Below are 18483 nucleotides of genomic sequence, written 5' to 3'. Positions count from 1 at the left end.
AACGTGAGCCTGCAAGTGTAATGTGAATTAGCAGATTAAAAATGAAGTTTGCATGCATGGTTTGTCAATTTACAAAGTAAATTAATGGTTTCCCTGTGACTTTTGGTCTGATCCACCTTGTTAATTTAAGCAATTTTGCCGCCAACAAAATGTTGAGAGATGCTTGTGAGGCTGTCACTTTTGGTGACCTGTTCCTGATGCAAGAATGCCAACCTTAGATGATATTCTAGAGCACATTGGAGAGTTTGACTTCTACCAGAAAAGAGCATTTTTTGTTCTGTGTTTGCTCTCTGCTGCCTTCACACCCATCTATGTTGGTATCGTTTTCTTAGGTTTTACTCCTGAGCATCATTGCCGGACTGCTGGGCTTCCTGAATTAACAGCCAGATGTGGCTGGAGCCTTGAAGAGAAGCTGAATCATACTCTTCCAAAGGGAGAAACCCATGGGGATGTTTTCATTAGTCAGTGCCAGAGATACAATGTGGATTGGAATGTATCTGGGCTCAACTGCACAAATCCAATTAATTTTTTCACTGCTGACAGCAATATCAGCCACATTCCTGCTGTGGCATGCCAAGACGGTTGGATTTATGATTTCCATGGATCATCCATTGTGACTGAGGTAAGGTCCCTTCAATAATCACAAATTACTTGCTAGGTGATAAAGCTACTGTAAAGAGCTAAACCCTCTGCTAAGCCATTTTGGCCAGCTGAGATGGACACCAAAGGCTCTTCTCTTCTCCAGATGTTGTTGTCTCTTGAAGTTTAGACAGATGGCTTCTGGAATAAAAGAGCTGATAAGCTCTATCCCAAGGTAGATCTACTGATTATTTCCACATTATCTTTTAGACATCAAGCAAAACATGCACTAGTCATCTGAGTTTGATGCTAACAGTCACCTCAGAAAAGGTGGTAAAATCAGGCACATTATGACCCCCTTAATTTACAACCATAAATTCAGGATCAATTACAGTCATAAATCAAAGACTACCTGTAATTAATAAAACATATTGTGATTGACCTAAAGAGTTGACTTTTGGTGTATCCTGTATAAATGTTTTAAAGAGATATTTTTTAAAAGCCCTCAGATGTTAAATGGGAAATAGAGGTGATATTATTTAAATGTATTCAGAGAGGACAAATATTAATGAAGGAGGCATGAGACAATAATAATTGCCTTCAAAGAATTTGGAATTACATGATGAAGATTCAACCTTTGTCATGTTTAAAGGAGGCTCATTGATCATAACAGGACAACTTAAATAAGCTGATGTAGTTTTAAACTATAAGATTTAATGTCTTCATTTTAATGTCTGTGTGTTATTGTTAAATGCTCTGAACATTATATACAGCAAAAAATGGTGGGGCAGATTTTTAATTGAATCATGAATGAACACAATATCCTAGCCTTTTTCCGAACCCAACAAGAAAAAAGGAAAGGTTTTTTTTAAAAAAATCCCATTTATATCCCAACCTTCTCCAAAGATTCAGGGCGGCTTACAATCTAAGAAGCACAAATCAATGTGCTTAGCAATAGCAATTTTTGCTATTCTGTCTTAAATTTAAAAAGAAAGTTACTTTTGTGTAAAATATTTGAAACAATGGCATACATTTTGATGCACTTTCTCTAACCAGCACCCTTTATCTTTTCAGTTTAACCTGGTGTGTAAAGATGCCTGGAAACTGGATCTATTTCAGTCATGCGTGAATGTGGGCTTTTTTCTTGGTTGCGTAAGCATTGGCTACCTGGCAGACAAGTAAGTAAGATTTTCCATGTTGAATTGTAATGTTTACTGTTTCTCTATTCCGAAGAAAAGGGGAAGCTGCAGAGACATTCTTTAGAACAAAGTTGCCTTTTGTTGGAAAACTAACACTTGGAACAGAATGTTGTAATATGTATTCAGCAAGTGAGAATATTTGCTCTCGCAGTTGGCCCTTATCTGCCCTTTCATTAGATCCAAAGAGATTCTATGCAATCAAAATATTACTTTGTTCAGAGAAAATCCATTCAGCCAACAGGATATAAAGTGGTCTGACCTATTGTTTCCTGTGGCATCCTTCCCTGATTAATTATTATTATTATTATTATTATTAATAATAATAATAATAATAATAATAATAATAATAATAATGTTGGAAGGGACCTTGGAGGTCATCTAGTCCAACCCAATTATGACCAATTAGACTTTATTAGCTAGTTTGGCTAATAAATTTTACTTAGCCAGTTTGGCGTAGTAGATAAGGCATCAAGCTAGAAACTGGGAGAGTGTTTGTTCTCATCTCTAGGCCCAAAGCCAGCTCTCTTTTTCAGCCCTAGGAAAGAAGCAATGGCTAATTGCTTCTGAAAATCTTGCCAAGAAAACTGCAGACTAACTTGTTCAGAGTCAACACTGACTTGAAGGCAAAAGAAAAGAAAATATTATTTGCATGCTGTCATAATCTCCAAGGACAGCTGCAGATTAGCAACAACACCATAACAATTATATAGTAATAAATGTAAATGTTCATGGTAAACAATAAAAATATTAAATTACAGTAAATGAAGTAATCCAATTCAATCCAATCCTCTGAATTAAGCAACTTTTTAAAGATTTTGGAGCTGGATAGCTTGTGCGGGGTTTTGCAAGATCTATGAACAGACGTTTTAAGAAGACGTGAAGAAGAGGCATGGGACTGCCACCAGCAATAACATGCTGCATCACATTGCCTCCAGTCTGAACATAGATGGCCTTTGATCTCACAATCTTTTCAACATGTTTCCACATGACAGCACTCTCGAACAAGAGGACTATTCTAAATTAATGTGTTTTTTTCAATTATATAGAGTTTCATTGGAAAATAATTCTGTGTCTTCCATAACATTAATACTGTTCATCTCTCTTCCACTTTTCAAGTACATAATAACAGTGCTTTTTTTGTAAAAGAAAAAGGTGCCGGAACTCACACGTGTCATACAACCCACCTTGCCTACCCTACAAGGTTCCATCCAAAAAAGGTGCCGGAACTCCGTTCTGAGCGTTCTATGACAAAAAAAGCCATGCATAATAATGACTGCAATGTCTTTTCTCTCTAGGTTTGGCCGAAAATGGTGCTTATTAATTACCATCCTAATAAATTCTATCTCCGGTGTTCTTGTGGCTGTTGTCCCTAGTTACACATGGGTAGTGGTTTTTCGCTTGATACAAGGATTGGTCAGCAAAGGAGGCTGGTTAACAGGATATATCTTGAGTAAGAGTGTTAAATATTCAGTTAATACTGCATAATATTCTATTGTACATTAAGCATGCTTCTCACCCTACCCTTATACGTTAATTTTAATTAATTAATGTATAAGGGTAAGCTGAGAAGCATGCTTAATGTAATTACTATTTCCATCTAACCACATGGGGTACACCTTTCATTTATTGAATTAAAAGTTGCCATATAGGTTTTTTTCATTATTTCAGAATGTACCTGTAGTAGCTTTTGCTAATATGGAAAGCTGCTTATTTCCTGTTCATAGAAGATGCTTTGTACAATTAATAAAGTATTAATACATAATAAATAATAAAGTGAGATGTAGGAATATTTGCAGGGAGAAGTCAAAACACTCAAGGTGTTGGCCACAACCATGAGATCTGAGCCCTACCCTTCCATAAAGTATGTCATGACATACCTTAAAAGGGGGTGGTGCTCAGGTCCCACAATTGTGAAAGTTTCGATTCTCTTGTGGACAGCTTTGGTGGGATAGTGTGCATATTTTCATCTTGGGAAAGTTCATAAGATTCCAGGAATACTTTTGATGATGTCATAGAAAGATGTGATTTCCCCGTTTTGTAGAAGTTGAATTCTGAATGATGAATAGTAACTCGTACGTTAAAAAAAATATGGAAACCTTCCTGATTGAGTACTGCATGTAGAAGACTAAAATTGAGCTCCCTTCTGATTTATTTTTTATTTTTTATTTTAATCCCATTTATATCCCGCCCTTCTCCGAAGACTCAGGGCGGCTTACAATCTAAAGCACAATGTGCTTAGCAATAGCCTTCATTCTATGTATATTTTATTTATTTATTTTAATTCCATTTATATCCCGCCCTTCTCCGAAGACTCAGGGCGGCTTACAAGCTTAGCAGTAGCCTTCATTCTATGTATATGCCTGCTTATTAGGGCTTTCATACACCCCCCCAAGCGGCATTATTACAAAGTCAGCTTAATTGCCCCCAACAATCTGGGTCCTCCTTTTACCTACCTCGGAAGGATGGAAGGCTGAGTCAACCTTGAGCCTGGTGGGACTCGAACCTGCACTAATTGCAGGCAGCTGGTGTTACTTAAGGAGGCATTAGCCCACTGCTCCACCAAGGCATGACGATGATGACGATGATGATACAATGCTGTTTAATTTCCTCTGCCCTTTCAAAGTTGCAGAGTTTGTTGGTCTGAAGTATAGAAGAACCGTTGGTATTGTTTATCAAGTGGCCTTCAGTGTTGGACTCCTCATACTTGCTGCTGTTGCTTATGGAATTCCTCACTGGAGATGGCTTCAGCTTGCTGTCACATTGCCAAATTTCTTCTTTTTGCTCTATTATTGGTAAGTAAGGCTGCCCTTCTAATTGAAACAGAAGAAAAACAAGAATGCACATAAAATATTGTTACCAAGATGAACCTTGGGGGGGGGGGTTCTTAAATTGGGGCCTAACTAAAGACTTTATTTTTTCAGGAAAAAAATGCACTTGTTGCCAGTTTTGCTTTGACTATCACTCAAATTTAACATTCCAAGATGTTAATTTAGGGGTGTGTATAATACTTTGGATTCAGAACTTGAAGGGTAACGAACGTAGCAATTATCTCTAAAACAGCTGTGGTTTCCTTTGCAGTCATTTGATAGCTACAGAGGGCAGCCGCGTGACACTGTGAAATGCCCTGGTGCTTTAGAGTGGCAGATAGGTGCTGTGTTCACGGTTCTGTGCACTCCAAAATATATTTGGTCAATTATTTCCAAGTTAGTATACTTTCATTATGAAAAGTCATTGAAGACTGGCAATATTAATCCATCCGAAGATCTTAGAAAAGAACTGTTGTGTTGTAAGAGTTGAGTTTAAGCTGGCTTTTCATTTGTGGAAGTTTCATGTCCTACCTAGGTAACATCTTCAGTGCTATGATCTTGGAGAAGTGAGGTTTGCTGCCTATTGTGGAAACTGCTTATATGGGAGTGGGTAGTCTATGCTGCTGCATTTTATTGTGTTCTATTGGGCTATTTTTGTTATACTAATGTGGTGCCACCTATTATAATGTCTTCTGATGCAACTTTAAACAACACCCAGATGAGCAGCAGATGATTCTGCGTCAACATTACAAGAACTAAATATTTATATATATATTTATATTTATTAAATTTTTATACCGCCCTTCTCCCGAAGGACTCAGGGCGGTGTATAGGGCAATAAATATCAAAATATACATACAAAAGTTAAAAAAGATTAAATAATTATGCCCAATATAATACAATAATTAAAACAATGTTAAAACCAAATCCAAACCCCAAACCCATCAGACCAGGCCAGATTGTTCAAATAGATAGGTTTTTAAATCACACCGGAAGGAGCAAAGGCCGGGGGCCGTCCGGAGCTCAACCGGCAAGCGGTTCCATAGGTCTGGCACGCCTACAGAGAACGCCCTCCCCCTGGGGGCCACCAATCGACATTCTCTGATCGGAGGCACCCTGAGGAGGCCCACTCTGTGGGAGCGCACTGAACGGAGGGAGGTTGACGCCGGCAATCACATGGAAAACAGCAACGCTCAACTGCATAGCTCACCCAATCACAGACAATCCTGATAGGGCAGATCACTATACATTCCCCAGCTAACCAACAAGCCTCATTTCTCCAAAATCATAGCACTGAGATATGTTAGGTTCCAAGAACCAAGGAAGACATGTAGTGATTCTTCTAAGCAGATATCTATATTGTTCCACACCCATAGACAGAATCTTACCGAACTAAAGCAGGTTGCTCTCTATATGAAGCAACTACTTTGGGAACTATTAGGGAGGGGCGGTCTTTCTCTCACAGAAATTAATTGAGCTGAGTTGTTGCTTAGTCCTCTGAAATGTACTTCCTCCGTCTATCTATGACTGATATGACCTTGGTGGGTCAAACCCAGACAACTCCTGACACTCCAACCCTGAATAACGTACAGATAGTCCTTGACCTGTGACCATAATTGGGCCCAGAACTTCCGTTGATAAGTGAGATGATTGTTGCATGAGTTGTGGCCAAATTTTACCATCATCTTTTGTTATGGTTTGTAAGCAAATCACCCTGGCTGTTAAGTGATGCACCTGGTTGATAAATGAATCCAACTTCCTCTATTGACTTTGGCTGTTGGAAGCCAGCTGGGAAGGACACAAATGGTGATCGTGTGATCTCAGGACACTGCAACCATTGTAAATGTGTGTTGGTTGCCAAGGGCTCATATTCTGATCACATGACCATGGGTACTCTCTGATAGTTGTAAATTACTTTTTTCATCACTTTGAACAGAGATTAAACAGATGGTTATAAATCAAGGACTACCTGTGTACTCTCTATCATCACAAGTTTCATCATGTTGCAGAAAGGGAACTTGTGCAAAACGGAACTTGGACAGATACTACATACTTACACAAAGAAGCTGAATCTTGTTTCAAACAATTCAAGACAAGTCCTATGTCATCCTGTTTTTGTGTTACCATCCATGTTACACAGATACACTGTTTTACAGGTGTCTTCCAGAATCCCCAAGGTGGTTGATAGCCCAGCGGGAAAATGACAAAGCCCTGAAAATTATTAAACGTATTGCTAAGGGGAACCAAAAGAAGCTGCCACCTTCCATGGAGGTAATCAGACCTATCTCCTTGCAAAGCTATCCCAGGAGTGGTATGCTGTGCAGATAACATTCTGAAATATGGATTTAGCATCCCACTTGGTAAGCCAGGATTCTGGACAGAATTTGTAATTTGTAAGTATTCTTTGCAGATAAATTGCCTCAGTTCACCCTACTGTGGCCTCTGAGTAGATATTGCTGTATATTATTTAGAGTTTCTTGAATGGAGAATGCAGTATAAATATAATAGCAAATAAATAAGATCAACATATTAGTACCTCCAAAGCAAAAGTTATTCCAACAGAATTGCTTCCATGTGGACATCATTATGAACAGCATGGAAAAAGCAAAAAAAAAACAAAAAACCAACCCTGGTTAGGTAAGACTTTTGCACAAGGAAGTGACTGTAGAAAGAGGCTGGTGGAAAATTATTTTCCACCTTAGGTGTATAAGAAGTCTGATTTCCAGAGATTCCACTCCAACTCAGATCAGTACAAATCCATTCATGAGGGTCTGACAGCTTTTGGGAAATGCTTTGTGGACAGATTAAGCTGTTGTGGTGAGGAAAGGATGAGAAAATCATCTCATTTATTGGCACTTTGATTTTACTCCAATTGCTGTCAGTCAGGAAATGAACATGGAGAACAGAAAAACATTTGAGTTACAAAATAGGACACCTTCCCTTTTTTATAGCTAACTGCTCTGTTCTCTATGTATTTTTTACTTTTAAAAAATTGAAAAGCTAAGTCCTCTCATCAGAATCTCTGATACCATGATTTCAACTACCTCCAACAGTTAAAAAATGTTTTGGTTTTTTTTGTCCTAGAAACTTCGGCCTGAGGAAGAAATAAATGATAAGCCTAGCCCTTCCTTTATAGACCTGGTGAGAACACCACAGATAAGGAAACATACATTAATCTTAATGTACACTTGGTAAGAAAAGTTCATTTTTTAAAAAAGGTCCACAGACATCTCCATGTAGCTGACCAGCTGAGGGGGAGGCTGCAGAAATAGTAAGAATGGCAATAGGAGACTGGAAGAGAGAGCACTGAAATCAAACATAGAATCAATCAGCAATGTCAGTGGTTTTCTTTTTTAATTAAACTTTTATTTAATTAAACAACTTATTTAATTTAATTAACTGCTACTTGTTTAGCTTTTGACTGTGGAATGGAAAAGGCTAACCTTTATTACTTGAGCAGAATGTCTTGGCTCAGTTTTTCTTCATGAAAACAATCCATTTTCTCTCACATCCACAATTTTTGAGAGGAATAGCTACACTTAGCAGAGCTCTTTAGTTAATTGACTGGATTTACACATTGTGGTAAGCCATTGTTTGGTTAGCTACAGTTCAGTGATTCATCTCAGTTAGCAAATTTTACATTCTAGGCCAGGGATATCCAACCTTGGCAACTTTAAGACTTATGAACTTCAACTCCCAGAATGCCGCAGCCAGTCAACCAGCCACTGTCAATTCTGGGAGTTGAAGTCCAAAAGTCGTAAAGTTGCCAAGATTGGATACCCCTGTTTTAGGCCACAAAATGTGCTTTACAAATCACAGTACTTAGGTTCACCCAATAATATGCTAAGCCGAAATGAAACAAACCACATTATGGCTAAAGAGGTGTGAAGCAAACCTGTGTCCAGGCATTAATGTCGATAATGTTTTGCAAAAAAAACCAACCCCAAAGCCTGGCTTCATCTTCTTTGCCTAGGTTTACCAGCGCTGTAGTGTATCAGGGCCTCATCATGCATATGGGAATTGGTGGAGGCAACATTTACCTGGACTTTTTCTATTCTGCTCTTGTGGAATTCCCTGCTGCCATCATACTCATAGTCACAGTTGACCGTATAGGCCGTCGTTTTCCCTGGGCTGTGGCAAATTTTATGACAGGAATTGCCTGCCTCATTACTGCCTTAGTTCCTGAAGGTGAGTGTTGTAGTGCTATATTGGGTATGCCCCCTTTTCTCTCTAATCCAGGGTTCAGCAACAGTGGCCTTACATTTTATTGTGTTGTGGGTCTGACGCAAGGAAGAGATGCCAGCCAGAGTGTGAGTTCAGCTCTTTATTGGAGGGGATGGCCCACTGGGGAATGAAGGTTACCTGGCCTCCTTAAATACCTAGCCAGGTAAGCGGACAGCCAATGGGGTTGGCCCTAGGTTTCCCGCTGAAACTGGGTTTCCCGCCAAAAACCGTTCAGGCCAACGCCCCCTGGTGGCTGTTGCTATGCAGGTGCCTGCATACATAACACCTTTGGTTTGAGTTCTGACACCCATGAGCCCCAGCCAGCATGCCTAGTGTTGAGGAATGAAAGGGGAAGCAGCCCAAAGACAGCTGGATGTGCTCAAATTGTCTACTGCTAACTGAAATGTGCTGAAGAAGTTCAGAATGTCAGTTTTCTCTCCTAATCCAATGCTATTCTTTGCTGCTTTTTTCTACTAAAATATAATGTATAGAGCTTGTACCATTCCCCTCCCTCTCATGGGCAAGGGGAAATAGAATTTGGAGACAAGTCTGCAAATGAAGTGGTCCAATAGGAAAGAATCAGGCAGATATTTCTTTGTCCACCCTTCCTTCATCCCAATTGCTTTATAAGTATAATCCATCCTTTTGTGACATACACATGCAAAATTGTTGCCCCCCCCCCCCAGTCCCTGCATGTGCTTTGCACAATGTCTATTGGGTAAACCTGACTCTTGAAGCCTGGACCTATGTATAAACGCCATGCGTGCTTTGGATTCTTTAATTTATTTAGTAATTTTATAGGTTGCCACATTTCATATACATGACTTTGGGTAGCTCACAGTTAAAACCGAATAAAACAGTGAGAAAAAAAAACAACCAGAGTAAAAAAAAAAGCATGAAAAAGGGCATAAAAATAGGAGCTGAGAAGAGTCACAAACATTACGTTTACCCACTAAGCTTACCCATGCTGTCAGACCCACTCCCCACCCCCCAGGCTTGAAGATAGAAGCCAGGTTTTTAGTACTCTGTGAAAGACTAATCTAATTTCAGCATGGGTCTTGGTATCTAGAAGTCAGGCATTAAGGCAGAAAAAACCATCTTCCTGGGTCCTGAGAGGCAACAGCCTTCTCTCTCATAGACAGAGAGATCTGGTCTCCTGCCAGATCTCAGAGACAAGTAGACACCACTGAGTACACAAAGTACTACATGCTTTTATTATCTAATATATAAATATCCATTGTATAACCATGTATTTAGAGAAATACAAAGAAAACAGCAGCTGCTTGGGTCATTCTAGAACACACCAAATCCAGAATAATAAATAATAATAATAATAATAATAATAATAATAATAATAATAATAATAAGAAGAAGAAGAAGAAGAAGAAGAAGAAGAAGAAGAAGAAGAAGAAGTTTTATTTTAATCTCATTTATATCCCTCCCTTCTCCGAAGACTCAGGGCGGCTTACAATCTAAGCACAAATCAAATGTGCTTAGCAATAGCCTTCATTCTATGTATATGTCTGCTTATTAGGGCTTTCACACACACCCCAAGCGGCATTATTACAAAGTCAACTTAATTGCCCCCAACAATCTGGGTCCTCATTTTACCTACCTCGGAAGGATGGAACGCTGAGTCAACCTTGAGCCTGGTGGGATGCGAACCAGCAATAATTGCAGGCAGCTGGTGTTACTTAAGGAGGCATTAGCCCACTGCTCCACCAAGGCAGTAATAATAGTAGTAGTAGTAGTAATAAGTTGGAAGGGACCTTGGAGGTCATCTAGTCCAACCCCCTGCTCAAGCAGGAAACCCTATACCATTGCAGGCAAATGGCTGTCCAGTCTCTTCTTAAAAACTTCCAGTGTTGGAGCATTCACAGCTTCTGGAGGCAGGTTGTTCCACTGGCTAATTGTTCTAACTGTCAGGAAGTTTCTCCTTAGTTCTAGGTTGCTTCTCTCCTTGACTAGTTTCAATAAATACAAGGCATTTATTTATTTCTATGCAATCTGGAGGGTTTATGCCTATGTATTATCCCTTAATCCCTTATTCCCTGATCAAATCACGCTATTTGAGTTGTTACCACTTATCAAATAAAGTAAAATTCCTACCTCTACCACTTTTGCATCCCCCACTCATAAAAAAAAGTACAAAACCAACCCCCTCCCAAGTAGTTAAAGGACAAGATGAAGCTGAGGATATCATTTAATATCTTTTCAGATCTCTATTGGCTAAAACTGACTGCAGCTTGCTTTGGCAGGCTGGGTATTACAATGTGCTATGAAATGGTTTGCTTGGTCAATGCAGAACTCTATCCAACCTTCCTCAGGTGAGTGAATCCTCTTCCGTTATCCTGGGTTGGTTTGGGATGAACCTTGCTGGACCTTTTGGGGGTTTGGTTGGGCTGAACTAAGGACGGATTTCCTGACAAAACAATTAATCAGTGGAATGACTTGCCTCTGCTCCATCATCAGAGGTTTTCAAGAAGAGACTGAACAGCCGTTTGTCTGGAATGGAATAGGATTTCCTGCTTGAGCAGAGGGTTGGACTAGAAGATCTCTAAGGTCCCTTCCAACTCTGCTATTCTGTTATTGTTGCTCAGGTGGTTTTTGATATTCAAAGCCAACTTCTGATGCATACCAAGCTCATAAACGGTTTTTCTCAATTATTTAGTTTCAAAAGCTAAGAGGAATTGTGCTACCACCCCACCACCAAAAAAAAAAGCTTGATAGATTTTCCAAGCATAATGAAAGAACTGGCCTGAGAAATATGGCTGATTTAAAAAAATATATCCATATTGTTTTGGAATTCTTTGAACACACTATTGATAAAGGTTTTTCCCTGTGTTTTTTTTCTTTTTTAAAGGAACCTGGGTGTTCTTGTCTGCTCTTCCATGAGTGATATTGGGGGCATCATAACTCCGTTCATTGTCTATAGGCTGGCAAACATTTGGCACGAACTTCCGCTTATTGTCTTTGGTAAGAATGACCTTTTTTTCTTTTGAGTGATTGAGAATAAGGGCACCATTTGTGCGTCTGTGATAGCAAGTCTCGGATTTCTTCCTGTGTCTCAGAAGTATCCTGGCAGTGCAGCCTTGGGGGATTTCTGGTCAAGCTCTTAAAAAAAACACAAAAAAACCCCCTCTAAATCTCAGGGTCAAGGCAATGGAATTTGTATCTTGTTCTATTAAGCAATTCAGCTTAATCAATGATTTACATAATGTGACTCTTGGCTGCAAACAGGACTTTTTTCCTGTTCATCTGCAAAAAGATAAACATTGCCAAGCAGAGGAAAGACACTGCATATCATTAGAGGTATCTAGGGAGGAAGAATTGCCTGGACAAGAATTATGAGAAAAGGCAAGGAGTTAGATCAGAATGACGTATCATCTCACAGCCCTGAATTTTGGCATAATAACAAGCCACGCCAGTGAAAAGACCAATTTTAAAACCAATTTCTCCCTTGCCCTTCTGTGAGCCTTTGTGAGTCAGCCAATCTGGCAAATGAGCAGGGCAGCCCTTGGATAATCTTAAAAAAAAAAACCTTGATACCGTTGTATCAAGAGACCCTATCAGAGGTCAAACTAAGCATTCCCTATGGGTTTATTTTAAAAAGAAGGCTGCCTAATATTTTTCATTGCAAAAAAAAAAAGCCTGGATTATGAATACCTGCCCTATCCGTGCTCTTGCTTTTTTTATTCCTTTCTTTTCCACTTGTCTGGAAATTCTTTCCTTCCTATAATTTTGTGGTGATATTTAAAGAATACGTTTGGTCTGAATTCTGATTGTTATTTTAGTATATCTAAAGTCTCGGTGGGGGAAAAAAACCCCAATGCATGTCAGGAATGCATTTTTACTTAATTCACAACTAAATTACTGAAGAGGGACGGTCAGTATGCCACCTCCATGACAGGAGTCACATCGTACCCTTTGTTTTTTTTCTCTGCCTAAAGCTGTCGTTGGCCTTGTGGATGGTGGTCTGGTTTTGCTCTTACCTGAAACCAAAGGGAAAACGTTACCGGAGACTATTCATGATGCTGAAAATCTGCACAGGTATGGGCACGCGTTGTGACATTTCTTAAAGAGGAATATTTTCTGTTCAGAATTAGGAAACAAGGTTGCATGGTGATGCAGGCTGAATGTTTCTCTGACCCAGCTTCCCTAACCTCCTGAAAAACAGTGTCTCGGGAGCCCAACTTTATGAAGACTCAACCATTGGTTTGGCCATTGTGATAAAACTGGCCAGCTTCCTAGGATAAAATATTCTAGTAATTTTAAACCATTTCCTGGATCATTCTCTCCCTAAAGTGGGCCAAAATGCAAAGAGCTTCAATTAATCAGGGAAATCCGCCAACCATTTTCCAAAATATCTGTGAACAGCACAGCTCAAAGCTTAAAAAATAACTTTCCAAGAGCTTCGTGCTTCAAAGGTCTTTTCCCACCTCTGAAAATCTTTCAGGCTTACATAGGAAAAAAAATGCACTTATGGGCTCTCATCCAGGTCCTTGAAGTAGCCTAAAGCCTCATGCCGCCTGACTGGCCTAGCAGATAATATTGGCTGTTCACAACATTATTTTCTTTAGCATCCTAAGACACCCACACCGATCTGAAGGAGCACAGGAAACTCTCAGGAAGTTTTCTTGGGGTAGATGTCCTACTGGGGTCCCCGTCTGAGGCCCATGTCTGCCCGCTTTGACAGTTTACTGCAGCAAATTCACATTTTCCCTAGGGTTCTATGATATGGTTGACATTGGGACAGCTTGATAAATTTAAAATAGTCCTTCTTTTCCAGTCATTAGTGTGAAAGCCTGAAAAAAGTTGGGGTCATGCAAATCATAAAGGATCTAAAGGACTTCTTTCAAAACATTTTCAGCTAACGCAGAGGCACAATTCTTTTTTTTTCCAAGAATAAATTGCCCAATGAGCTCATGATAATATACTTAAGAATTTGGATGAAATGGCTGTGGTTATCAGTTTGATTTATTTTGTGTGTTCTCATTCATCTCTTGGTTCATTTCCATAGACCAGGGAGGCCCAAAGAAAAAATGATTTATCTTCATGTGCAGAACTCAGATGTGTCAACTTACTGAAGAACAACTGTGTTCCCCACAAGTTTCCATGGATGCGTAAGGAGAGAAAAGCAAAAGAGTGGATACAAGGACAACTCTTCAATTATCTCAGAATAAACATTCAATATCTTCTGCTTTCAGTCTCCACTTATGACTGTCATACATTCCAGGGAATTCTGTGGTCCTGGTAAACATTTTAAGGCCTTCCTCAGTGTGGCCCCCTCCAGTTATGTAATCTGGCTTGAATTTCTCAGATTGGAGAATAGCCCAAAATTCAACATGCAAATTATGTCTTTATATATAAGCCCCATTGAGTCTAATAAGCCATATGACTCTGTTGATAAAACTGCAGACTTAAGGAACCATACGTGGAAGGAGTCATTCAAATGGAAATACTTCTGTGTAATATAACCTAAAATACGATAGAGAAATTGACATTGTTTGAAAGCTTGATTACAATCTGCTCCTATTTGTTTCCTTAAGTCTTCTTCTGTTTCATTTATCAGCTGATGTTTTCTGCTTCCCACACACAAATGTATATGCGTTTTCATGAACATTTCTTTCAAATACACAATACTGTTAGCTGGGTTCCTAATATACAGATCTCTGTTAGAACTTTGAGAAAGAACCAGCATTGTGGGCCAAGGATCTCTCTTGGCTTAGGGGAGATAAATCAGAGGACACTAACCAAATAGTAATGCATAGTCCCAAAACATCCACCAGAGTTTCATTTTATTCTGCTTATAGGTAGTCTTCATTTAGCAACCAAAATTGGGACTGGTGACTCACTCGTTCAGCAAAATAAGCACTAAGTAAAACTGCAAATGTGCTTATGATCTTACTTCAAATTTCCTTTGGTTTACAAGGTCATAAATACAAGGACCAACCATAAAGTTACTTTTTCGTCACCATCATAACTGCAAACTGTTGTTCAACAAGGCAGTTGCTAAACAAGGAGTGCTTGTAGTTAATCGTGTGATCCTCTGTCCCATTAAACATTATCCTTTGATAACAGCTTTTGAAAGCCTCCAGAGAAGCAAGAAGATTTCAGGAGCAATCTGAGGCTCAGGATCCTTAACCTAAGTGCATCCTGTGAGTGGATAGCCAGTTTCGCAACCCGGAGACCTTTCTGTCAATGACTGGCAAAACCAACTCTTTACAACCAATTCTGAGGGAGAGGTGACAATTCAGTATACGTTTAAAAAATGCTTAGCCATTGTTTCAAAAAGGCAAGGAAAAAAAATGATACTCTAGAAAGAGTACAGAGAAGAGCAACAAAGATGATTAGGGAACTGGAGGCTAAAACATATAAGGAACGGCTGCTGGAATTGGGTATGTGTAGTTTAACAAATAGAAGGACGAAGGGTGACATGATAGTGTTCCAATGTCTCAGGGGCTGCCACAAAGAAGAGGGAGTCAAGCTATTCTCCAAATCGTCCAAAGTCAGGACAAGAAGCAATGGGTGGAAACTAATCAAGGAGAGAAGCAACCTAGAACTAAGGAGAAACTTCCTGACAGTTAGAACAATTAACCAGTGGAACAACCTGCCTCCAGAAGCTGTGAATGCTCCAACACTGGAAGTTTTTAAGAAGAGACTGGACAGCCATTTGACTGAAATGGTGTAGGGTTTCCTGCCTGAGGAGGGGGTTGGACTAGATGACCTCCAAGGTCCCTTCCAGCTCTCTTATTCTGTTAAATTAGAGAAATAGCAGAAGACCTATTCCCCCTCATGTAAATAAGGCAGCTTTGACCAATTAGCCTCACTCCCCAATCTACTCTGGTTCTTAATTTCTCTTCCCCAAGTGTTAAGTGCAAGTTTCAAACACCTGTGCTTTAGAAAATGTATTGATTCACTCTTTTCTTCCTAATTTTGACTGCAACCTGACAAAATTGAGAATCTTGAAGATTATGCAAAAACCACACACAAAACATATCTTTGTAGAGCCCAATTTCATATCCAGAAGCGCACACACACACGTACACACACACACGTACAAACACACACGTACACACACACACACACACACACACACACACACACACCACTGCCTACCTGGACTTGTATGTGCAGTCTTCCAATCTTTTCACTTCCCACTTTTGGAGATGATTTTGGGTGGTTTTTTTATCTCAGTAAAATTGGACACTAGGATAGAAATGTTAACATAAATGATGTGCTGGGGGAGATGCGCTGAGAGGAATCCAATTGCTTTCTCCTACTGGGAAGATTCATAAACATAATCATGCTTGTGTTGTGCAGAGAGCAGTTGATGGTGAATGGGGATGCTTTCCCCCTTTCCCAAATACCCCTGAGACTAGCATCTTGCTCAGGGGCTACCAGTCTAAGCATGGAAATAGCAGTTGTAGGGTGTGCAAAAGCAGGTGTGCGCCTTTTCTTTTAAAAAGGCAGAAGTCTTTTGGTTATCTCATATTAAAACCAAAGACCATCATCTGAAATCCAGAAAATTGGCTGGATCACCAGAAAGGAGATGAATGATTCTGCGAAAAGGGGATGGGGGAGTGAATATGCAGTCCAGAACTTAAATGTATTGAGGGGGAAAAATAAAAGATTATTAAAACCTTGAGCTTATGAGGTAGAACTAGTTCCTGTTTTAACATAATTGCGGATCTCGAATCCAAGGAGTTGATTCCCCAACCTCACTGCAGAGATCCTACTAACTCTAATGCAGTTCCCTTAATCAAACCTACTGCTGATTTTTCTGTCAGTAAGGAGAATCTAAGAGGAGATTTCCCACCTTCCCCTTGAGCTATCCAGTAAGAAAGAAAGAAAATCCAACTTCTTGAATAGACAAGAACAACTTTACTATTGGCAATAGAAAAGCAATAAGCATACAGACAGTATCAAACAGGCCACAGGACTAATTTTAAGCAGAAGGTTGGACCTCCAAGGTCCCGCCCAACTTTATTATTATTATTAATAATAATAACAACAATAATAATAAAAAAACAACGTACTGAGTTCAATGGGGTGATTTTCCATATGTCCCACAGAGGAGCTTGTTCAGAGCCAGCAGTTCCTACATCCATACAGTACATCAGGGTATCAAACTGCCAGTCCATGGGCAGGATGTGTCATGCTGCGCCCACCCCAACTCCATCAATGGGGGAAAAGTTGCGATACATCATATGACGTGGCGAGTTTGAAACCCCTGCACATATATACTGAGCAGTTGCCTTTAGCATGCAGCACATCCAAGGCATACTGCATATTTAAACAATCTAATTCTCTCACCTATCTCGTAAAATGCCCAAAGTGTTATCTCTGCAAAAGTCTCACGGAGCAGTTCTCCCCTTCTCTTCTGGGCTGCTTAATCTCCCCAGTTAATCAGTGAAACAGCTCGCCTTCAAAAGATGTGAGCACTCCATCACTGGGAGTTTTTAAGAAGAGATTGGACAACCATTTGTCCGGAATGGTATAGGATCTTCTGCTTGAATGGTGGGGGGGGGAAGGAGAGGGGGTTGGACTAGAAGACCTCCAAGGTCCCTTCCAACTCTCTTATTCTATAAATTCTGTAAATTTCTTCCTGCCTGGCCCATCTGACTCCTATCTGCTTTTTCCTCTTGGTCCTCCAAGCTATTATCCTCCCACAGCTGATTGATCTGCTGTGCAGGTTGCCCAACAGTGAAACGGTCAGATGCCTCTGTTCATCTGCACTGGCCAAGCTGATACTATATTTGTGAATCTTGCACCCTCAGCACCACCCTACCCTTGTTGGTTGCATGAGTGGAACCCTGCTAGACAAAACCCTCCTTTAACTCTTATCTGATCATGGATGGTCTCTTTTTCTCCCCTACCTTAAGACTTTGCTCATATTCCTTTTAGCTGTTTATGTTACCTTTTCTCCTTTTTCCTTAACCAACATTCTATTTCTTTCTTTTTCCATCCTTGATTCACCCAGTTTTGAGAATCTACGTTGTTTGTGCATCTACAGTCTTTGTTTTTTCCTAGCTCTTCTGGATTGTGTTTCTTTTTCTCCATTCTTTGGGATAAAGTTTATCCGATAAACCTTCCTTTCTTTCTAGACATCTCCATTATTGACTTCTTGATTCAAAGCTGTCCAGTGAGAAGCCTTTTACTGCTTCTCTTAATCTCTGTTTATCTTAGTATCTCCAAGGGTGGATCATTCTTCTACATTTGACTCCTTCCAGAACCAAAGCAAAAAAGAAGGTCGGCAGTTTGGCGGGCCGAATCCCGAGTACCGCGTAGCAGAGTGAGCACCTGTTACTCGTCCCAGCTTCTGCCAACCTAGCAGTTCGAAAGCATGTAAAAAATGCAAGTAGAAAAATAGGGACCACTACGGTGGGAAGGTAACAGTGTTCTGTGCGCCTTTGGCGTCTAGTCATGCCGGCCACATGACCACGGAGACGTTCTCGGACAAACGCTGGCTCTTCGGCTTTGAAACGGAGATGAGCACCGGCCCCTAGAGTTGGAAACGACTAGCACACACGTGCAGGGGAACCTTTACCTTTACCTTTTAGAACCAAAGCACCCATATTAATTTCCTTACTTGTCCTGGCAAACTCTTGCCACTTTGCACCAATTTAAAACCCTTTGGCTATTTTTCAACTCTGCTGTAACCAACAGGATAA

At 40.0% G+C, this 18483-nt stretch overlaps 1 protein-coding gene across 1 annotated transcript; it reads left to right on the top strand.

Annotated features, from left to right (window-relative positions):
- Positions 1 to 205: 205 nt before the first annotated feature.
- On the top strand, positions 206 to 13896 carry LOC310632775 (solute carrier family 22 member 2-like; the record flags this gene model as incomplete). The annotated part of the gene is made up of 11 exons (XM_083350194.1): positions 206 to 622; positions 1654 to 1757; positions 3074 to 3228; positions 4402 to 4570; positions 6742 to 6856; positions 7670 to 7776; positions 8559 to 8773; positions 11028 to 11136; positions 11673 to 11785; positions 12760 to 12859; positions 13830 to 13896. 11 exons carry the CDS (start codon positions 206 to 208, stop codon positions 13894 to 13896), a joined length of 1671 nt encoding a protein of 556 aa, XP_083206320.1.
- Between the last annotated feature and the right edge of the window lie 4587 nt (positions 13897 to 18483).

Source organism: Vipera ursinii, assembly GCF_947247035.1.
Source record: "Vipera ursinii genome assembly, chromosome: 1".
Classification (NCBI taxonomy): domain Eukaryota; kingdom Metazoa; phylum Chordata; class Lepidosauria; order Squamata; family Viperidae; genus Vipera; species Vipera ursinii.
The sequence above is the reverse complement of the archived record's forward strand: the minus strand, read 5'-3'. Positions and strand labels throughout refer to the sequence as shown.